The 8,803-nt window shown below is 38.6% G+C and overlaps 1 protein-coding gene across 2 annotated transcripts in view; it reads left to right on the forward strand.

Moving 5' to 3' along the window:
- WDR70 (WD repeat domain 70) overlaps positions 1-7,976 on the forward strand; it is a 265,622-nt gene extending 257,646 nt beyond the window's left edge. For both annotated transcript variants that reach the window (XM_050943791.1, XM_050943792.1), the window contains exon 18: positions 5,678-7,976. In XM_050943791.1, coding sequence (XP_050799748.1) covers positions 5,678-5,765 — 88 coding nt within the window. In that variant the 3' untranslated portion in view covers positions 5,766-7,976. The remainder of the gene's footprint in view (positions 1-5,677) is intronic.
- Positions 7,977-8,803: the final 827 nt, after the last annotated feature.

Here is an 8,803-nt window from a genome sequence, read left to right on the forward strand (position 1 = left end):
TCTGGACGTGGCCAAATTGGCAGCCAGAACGATGGTGTGTGTGGTTACCATGTGGCTCTGTTCATGCTCCAATAGCTGGGCCTCTCCCAGGAGGTGCAGCAGTTGGTCCAGGACAGATGGACACCAAGCTGTATGGCTTCAAGGATTCAAGGGCCACATTGTACTCTCTGGGCTTGTATGCACCCCAGCCTCCAGGAAGCATTTTAGGCCTCAACACGCCTCCAAGGTTTTTGGGGCCCCAAGACAGGACTCCTATGAGAGAAGAGGGAGGGGGTATAAACATCACCAGCCCATGCGTTCGGCCCCCACCTCCCAGTCGGGTTCAAGTAGATACGCCAGTGGGTTTAGGCAGGCCCTTTGAGTGTATGCCTGAGGACAGCATACCAGACTTGAGACAGGATCCATCCCCTCTTTTGTTTTTGGACCGCTGGTTTACCTTCTATGCTGCATGGTCTCACATAACATCAGACCTTTGGGTGCTCAGTACTGTGCCAGTTGGGCAGTTGCAGTTTTCATCTACCCCTTCCTCCCACCCGCTAGCCCTGTCCCTCTTCAGGGACCCCTCTCACAAGCAACGTCTCATATGACAGGTAGAAGCCCTCCTACTTGTAGGGGCTGTAGAGGAAGTTCCTTGAGATTTGAGAGGGAAGAGGTTTTACTCCCAATATTTCCTAATCCTGAAGGCCAAAGGGGGCCTGAAGCCATTCCTGGATCTGCATCGCCTCAATAAATATCTCAAGAAGTTGAGGTTCCACATGGTCTCCCTGGCCTCTATCATTTCCTTCCTGGATTCGGGAGACTGGTACGCCACTCTTGACTTAAAGGATGCATATTTCCGTATTTCTATCTTCGATATACACAGATGGTTCCTCCAGTTTGTGGTGGGCCGACGCCACTACCAGTTCACCGTGCTCCCCTTCAGTTATCGGCAGCCCCAAGGCTTTTTACAAAGTGTATGGCAGTTCAAAGTCTGTTTGCAGGCTCAGGTTCAGCACAGCATTGGCATAGTACAGACTACCTGTCAAGTGGGCCTGTTAATAAACTGCTCCTCTCATAAGAGGTTGCCTTCGTATGGCAATTACTTCAGCCAGGTGGGTTTCCAAAATCAGATCCTTAACTTCAGAACGCCCTTATACAGCATTCTTCAAGGACAGGGTCCAGCTGTGCCCATGCCTGGCATCCTACCAAAGGTGATATCACAGTTCCATAACAACCAGGACATTTTTCTGCCCATCTTCATTCCAAAGCCTCACAGAACTGAGGAGGAACATTGGCTGCATACCTTAGACAGGACCTGGCCTTCTGCAATGAAAGAACTAAGACCTTCTGCAGGTCGACATGGTTTTTTGTAGCAGTGGCGGAAAGGATAAAAGGTCTGCCAGTGTCATCCCAGAGAATCTCATCCTGGATAATCATCTGCATCTGGGCTTGCTACAAGCAGGCAAAGGTTCTGCCTCCGGCCATCATGACAGCTCATTCTACAAGAGCCCAGACTTCGGCAGCAGCATTCCTCATGCACATACCAATCCAGGACATCGGCAAAGCCATGACTTGGTCATCGATTCACACCTTCATGGCCATCACGCAACAGGTCATGAGATTGACAATTTCGGGAGAGCAGTGTTGCAATCAGCACATCTGTAAACTCCAAGCCCACCTCCTGGGATACTGCTTGTGAGTCACCTAGCATGGAATCAACATGAGCAAGCACTCAAAGAAGAAAAAACAGTTACTAACCTTTCATAACTATTGTTCTTCAAGATATGCTGCTCATGTTCATTCCATGACCTGCCCTCCTATCCTTCCGTTGGAATTTCTGGCAAGAAGGAACTGAGAGGATGCAGGGCCAGCGGTGTCACTGATACCAGCGCATTAGCTGGCCCTACATATATCACTAAGGGAAAAAATATCTGGCAACTGTGCACATAGAGTACACATACCTAGTATGGATTGGACATGAGCAACACATCTTGAAGAACAACAATTACAAAAGGTTCATAATGGGTTTTTTCCGAACAGGAAGGTTTCTGAGGTCCAGGGTAGTCTTTCCTTTGAAGTTGTGAAATGAAATTGTCATTCTCCAGCCATCTCTGCTAGAGAGAGAAATGTGTAGCTTTTACATGAGCATTATGGTAACACACACAACTATATTTTCCCTGTTTGTGTTTTAAACTCTTTTTTGTATAATCTTTACGTGGCGTAGGTGTGCATTTCAGGACCATTGTGGTGGTACTTTAGTAACTGGTGATGGTTGATTTTATGACAGTAAATGAAAATTGATGAGAGGGCTGAAGGAAGAATAAGTGTCATAGCTTTCCGTATACCATGGAGCCCTTGGAAATGAAAACATGTTAAAGTAATAAGCCTGTTCTAATAATTTTTTCTAGATGTTAGTCATGCAGCAAATTCCTACTACCACTGGCAACTTCTAGCTAGTGGTATGATTTTTTGTTTAAGTTAAATGATTTCTGCTAATAATGGCTTAACAAAAGCTAAATTTTTCCTTTGCTCATGTCTTTACAACAGTCAGATGAATGAATTATCCTAGGTGTCCCAATTCACAGTTATATATTCTGTGGAGGTGGGAAGGTTTATACGCCAGTTGAACCAAGTCCAGTAAGTCATTTCATGCTAATTGTAAAAATGCGATAGCAAACAGACTTGATTTCCTCTTCACATTTTCCCTAGATGTTGTTACTACTAGGTTGTGCTGCAGTTTTTTGTTTTAGTAGACTCGGAACATTTTACAAGTTTCAGCAAACATCCATATTTCATATATCATTTTACAATGATATTTTAAATCACACTATTCTGCTCCCCTAAATACACAGGATTTTTACCATATTGTGAATTAAATTATTCTTCCTTGGGGTTTAAATTAGCTGTTACCGTGCAAGAAAGAGATCATGGATAGTCCTCTGCAAACCATCTGCTCATTGTGCAGTAACAGTCAAAAGGCTAACAGAATGTTAGGAACCATTAAGAAAAGGATAGATGATAAAAGAAAATATCATAGCGTTGCTACACAAATCCATGCAACACCCACACCTTTAATACTGCATGCCGTTCCGCTGGCCTCATCTCAAAAAAGAATATTTTGGAACTGGAAAAGCTGCAGAGAAGTGCAGTGAAAATGATTAGGGGGATGGAATGGCTTCCATATGAGGAGAAATTAAAAAAGACCATTCAGCTTAGAAAAGAGACAACTAAGGGGAGATATGATAGAGGTCTATAAAATCATGAATGATATGGAGAACGTGAATAGGGAAGTGACATTTATCCCTTCACATAAAATTAGGGATTACCTGATTAAATTAATAGGCAGCAGAGTTGAAACAATCATAAGGAAATACTTCCACAGGTTGACTATACATTGTGTGAAGAACTCATTGCCAGAGGCTGTTATGAGGCCAAAAGTATAGCTGAGTTTAAAAAAAAATCGATAAGTTCGTGGAGAATAGGTCCATCAATGACTATTAGTCAAGATGGTCAGTGATGCAATCCCATGCTTGGGCTGTCCTAAACTTCCAACTGTCAGAAGCATCTGGCACTGGCCACTGTCAGAGACAGGATACTGGGCTAGATGGACCATTGGTCTGAGAGAGTATGGCCATTCTTGTTATGTTCTTGATGACTCCAACTCAGATTTTTATTTTCACAGATTTTTATATCAGAAATAAGTTATCACAGGTCAGTTGTGTTGCATTGACAAACAACCTGATGTTGACCTAACTTGTGACCACATGACACTTAGATACCTTTCTGTACAAAAGCCTAGATAGGCAGATAGATAGATTCTTAAAGTTGGTTAATAAACTTCCATCAACAAGTTTTGGAAAGAGAAAGAAAAAGAAGATTCCATAAATTGCATTTCTTCAACGGCCAACAAAATCATGTGTTTCAGACAGTGAAGCCTTCATCCCTGGTGACCATGTTGGCTAAAGTATTGCTACTGCTACTTTTTTTTTCCCCTATTAAATAAGTTGAATTTATGGAACTTTCTTCAGATTATTTAAAATGACTGACTATTTTCACTTTTCAAAGTGTTTAACTTGATATAGAATTAATTTTGCACACTATGAAGTGCATTATCTTCATGCCTTATGCTGTCTCATTAGGACTGATCCCAAGCTCTGCTTAAATGCAGTGAGTTGGAGGGAAAGTGAGTTTGCCCTTGTCTATGCGGAGACTTTAGTTCGCAACAAGCCAGGGTGTGAATGTACAGTGCTCTACCCTGCCATGTAGTGTCGCTGAGTGGACCCTGCTGCCGCTCACTAAAAGTTCCATAATGCTCTTTGAGGTATTCCTATTTGAACTTGTAGTGTGTGGAAGACTACTACACATGTACTAAATCTCAAGATTACTCAGGAACCTTACACCAGTGGAGGATGGTCCACTCTGACATGCCCATACCAACTGAAACACCCGCAACGCTCCTCAGCCCTATGTTGGGGGCGGGGAGTGGCGGGTGTAGAAGGCAGCTACACTGAGGGGAGAGCCCCTGCAAAAGGGAATTCTTTACTGATTCTCTCTCGCTTCTTTAAATCCATGTTGTGCCACATACTTAGCAGACTGGAGAATTCAACCTGTTAATATTAATGGGTGTGTTATACACGTTAGCTCTTGCTCCCATTGAAGTCAGTGGCAACTTTAATTATGCCTATTATTTTAAGTTAAGCACAATTTTGTTAAGGTTTATGCACTTTGCAGAATCTGCCAAGTAACAGTTTTAGTAATTGCTATATAAGTGCTCTGTATTGCTCTTTACATCCTCAAAGTGCTGTAAAAACATTAGTTAATATGCTAATAAGCCAAAAACACTGTTGACTGCATTTTGTACTTTACACTTCGAAGTATGGAAGTATGAATCTCTGTTGTGGCCAATTTTAGAAATTTAGTGGTTTCACTAGTAGTGCTTGAAGGTTTTGTGGTTATTCTTAAACATTAGATTGGTAACAGTAGACTAAACTGAAATTAAAGTGCCAAACAGTGGAATTGAACATACACAGAGTTTGGTGAAAAACTATTTGATACTGTTCTAGTTTAAAAAGTAGTGAGTATTTTGTGAAGTTTTTAAGTATGTTATGTAAATTACAAGCAAATAATGTCCGGATATAAAGGCTCAAGATTACTTGTAGGATACAGTATGTTCTCATATGTGTATTGTTAATTTTATTATGCTACAGTAGTGCTGGATGGTCTCTGTGGAGAGGAGCTGTTTTTTCATGCGTAGACTTAGTCAGAAACTGTGCTATTCTTGTTTTCATTTGATGACAGCTGTCAAACTACAGTGTATGACAGATTTATTTTAAAAAATACCATGAAATGTGAAAATATATAGCTCAGTTTTTGTAGCCTTATATTAAACTCCCTTTATTCCCTTCAGATATCTTAATTTTATTAACTGAAAACACATATAACAATGCCTGCTGAAGAGCAAACAGTACTTGCAAGATATGTATATTTATTCATTAGTCTGCTTGTTCATTCATTTTTTGCCTTATAACAGCAAATTTTTCCGATTTGCTAGAAATTTAGGGAATATTTTTATTTCATGATTAAAATGAAATAATTAAGCCCATAACATTTTTGTTCTCTTTTGGAAATAACAGAATTGTTCACTTCTGCATAGAAGAGCTGTAGTTTAATCATTATTCTGCTTCTTAATATTTTCTAGGACTCAACCAAAAGCAGTTTTTGCAGAAGTGGAATCAGAGGAAGATGAAACAGACAATAAGCCAGAGTGGAAAAAACGTAAAATATGAAGAACTTGATTTGGGGAAGGTGACTGTGGATTCAAAACAAAGTGAAGAGTTTTTTCATTATGCAATAAAAGGTTGAATTCTTTACAAACAGAAATTCTTTTAATGCATTGCACAGTTTGGAACAAGCCGACAGAAGATGATTGTTGCATTACAGTTGACTAGAATTGTTGATCTGCCTTTTGTAATAAGGAGTTAATTATATTATGCAGAAATCTTATGTCATTTTCTTAACTTTTGATTTATAAAAAAAGTATTTGTTTGTAATTTTTAACCAGAATACATCTTCGATGATTAATGAGAAAGCAACATTTTACTGTAATATTCCATCTGAGGATTTTAAGTAAGAACATAAAAACTGGAGTTTTTCGGGCTTCTTTTATTTATTCCAATAACATCTATCAAGCTGTGTAAAAAGGTCATGGTTTCACATTTTTTAGGAATATCAATTTAGGATAATTCTTCAGCATCAGGTTTGTTTAGCTGGTGTGCTAGTTTCGTAAAACATCAAATATTTTCTAGTATTTATGGCTTATCTGAAATAAGTTCTTTTGAATTGTACAGTATCTCACATTACTGGTAAAGATTTTATTTTATAAGCCATATGGAGTAAGAATGTACAATTCTGTATATTTATCTTAATTAAAACATTGTACACTTGTTACTTTTCTTTTTCTAATTTTGTATGGTTATTCAAAGTTAAATAGATTTTGTGCAGGCCTCTTAATTCTATTGTTGTGTATTCGTAACTAATAACACTTGATAATGCATGTTTGTTAGTCAATATACAGATAGACTTGGGCTTGCTGAGGTGTATAGCTGAACTGTGCATATATTGGCTGACAAAGTTAATTTCTAAAGTGTGATGTGACCTTTATAAAACGGTGGTATTTACCACCAAGTTGCTATGGTAAATATTGCTAAGTGAAAGAGCGAGAGATTTAAAAAAACAAAAACAAACCAACCTCCTTAAGGCAAATAAAGAGGAAGCCAGATCACTTGTGGGCTTGTATAGTTTAGTTTAGATACCGCAGTGATGACCCTGAAATGTACTAAGCACCCTCCATCCCCAGTGATATCATTGAGAGTGGAGGGTACTCAGCATCTTGTAGGATTGAGTTCTGTAAGTGATGACTGGAATGGGGTTAAGAAGGACTTTCGTCTACCTGACTGAGCCAAGATTCAGCAAATAAATTAAGCACATTTAATTTTAAGAACATAGTTATATCTTATTGAAATCAATGGCGTTTAGACACTTGCTTCAGTGTTTTGCTGAATAAGAACCTAATTTAAATATGTTTTTCCCCCTTTTCTCTTTGCTGTTTTCCTTCCATGTCTTGTCTTTCCTTTTCCCATCACCTGCAACTTTGCGGCCAGCAGGCCAGTTCCCAGAGGGTTTCCTGAATATTGGCCTGAGATGCTAACATCAGAACATCTCCACTGCTGCTGCCAGAACTTAGCCCTTTGATACTGATATGGTTATACTATGGCATTAGTGAGGATAAACCACCACTTGCCATTTATACCAAAAAAGGAAAGCATAACTTATTTAAAATAATAAATTAATGGTTTGCCATATTTTCTGCTACCATGAAATAATGTCAGTATCAAAGGCACTAAGCTGCTAGTTCAATAGTGACTGCTTGCCCAAAAAGTATAGATATGGAAAGGAGGGGAAGAAAGAGAAAGAAGGGAGCCGGTGAGCGTAGCAGAGAGTCAAGGGATGAACTCAGACAAACCTCACTCTTAATTAACAAGATCTATCGAAGTGCTCGCAACAGTGTCCACATCGGTGAATAATATCAATCTTTACAAGTTAGTGAAATATAAATTAAAACATTTTATTAATATGATTGTCATTCCTATTAATAGATGATCTAGGATTCAGCTAGTCCTCCTGATTTTATAACTTTGAACTCATGGCAACCTGTTGCTTTTAAAAACACTGGAAGTTCTTTACTGTGCCAGCATGGATTACTAGAATGCAGAGAGCTAGAAAGGAAAGACATGATTAAAAAAATGCTGCAACTGATGTTCTCTGATCATGCAAGCATAAGGAATAATTAAAGCAAAGTCTCCTCCTTTTACATTATTCCATCAGGTTAGTAGCCCATATAATATCTTAATAAATTAAAATTATGTTTATTTTTTCAGATGTTGCTTGATATTAAGATTTTTAATTATTTTATTAAAATGTAAATGTACCCTCCAGTAGTACAATCAGAATTTATTTCATTTTGTGTTTTAAGAACGCCAGTCATTTTTGTCCACAGTCATTTACTTCCCAGTCTTCGAGTGACCTCAACGCACCAGGTTATTGAGTAAATAATTCAAAAACTTCTTCCTTTTTTGCAAACACTGATACAAATTTTTAAACAAATTAGCTTCCTCTGTATTTGCACCCAATTTGGTTTTGTTTGTCACAAATGTACTGGCAGATGCATTCACCAAAAGAGCAAATATTAACACATTACAGCAAAATATTCTGAAAAAAGCAAATTTTAATCTTGTAATCATGAATGTTAGCACTGGAAACTGGATTGTAAAACGTGATCCAATTAGAGGAGAAAATCTGTGTGACCAGTCAAAACAACTCAAATGTCTAATTGCAAGTATTCTCAGTCACCACTTTGAATATTTCATAGGAAAAAGAGCTAAATTATTTCAGTTATAATCTTACTGTAGAAGGTTCACCTGAGGCACAAAATGGAAAACAAAAGATACCACTTGTGTTAATTTTGACAGAATTAAAATGAGGAGTTTTCATTTAGATTTAATCTTGGGCCTAACTCTTACTTGGCTTTAATCTCTGCCAAAGCTGTTATCACATGTACTTACAGGTCACATAGCGCATGATGAATTATAACATGAGATGACTCCATGTTTCTAAAACTAAACTGACTCTTTATTAAGAGAACTATTTACAGAACTGCTGCATCTCCAGCTTGCATTCCACCCATGTAGAGTTGCCAACTTTCTAATCGCACCTTCTCTAAGGCCCCACCCCTGCCCCCGATGCCCTGCCACCCGCTCACTACATT

The sequence above is a fragment of the Gopherus flavomarginatus genome, chromosome 3, assembly GCF_025201925.1.
Source record: "Gopherus flavomarginatus isolate rGopFla2 chromosome 3, rGopFla2.mat.asm, whole genome shotgun sequence".
Lineage (NCBI taxonomy): Eukaryota > Metazoa > Chordata > Testudines > Testudinidae > Gopherus > Gopherus flavomarginatus.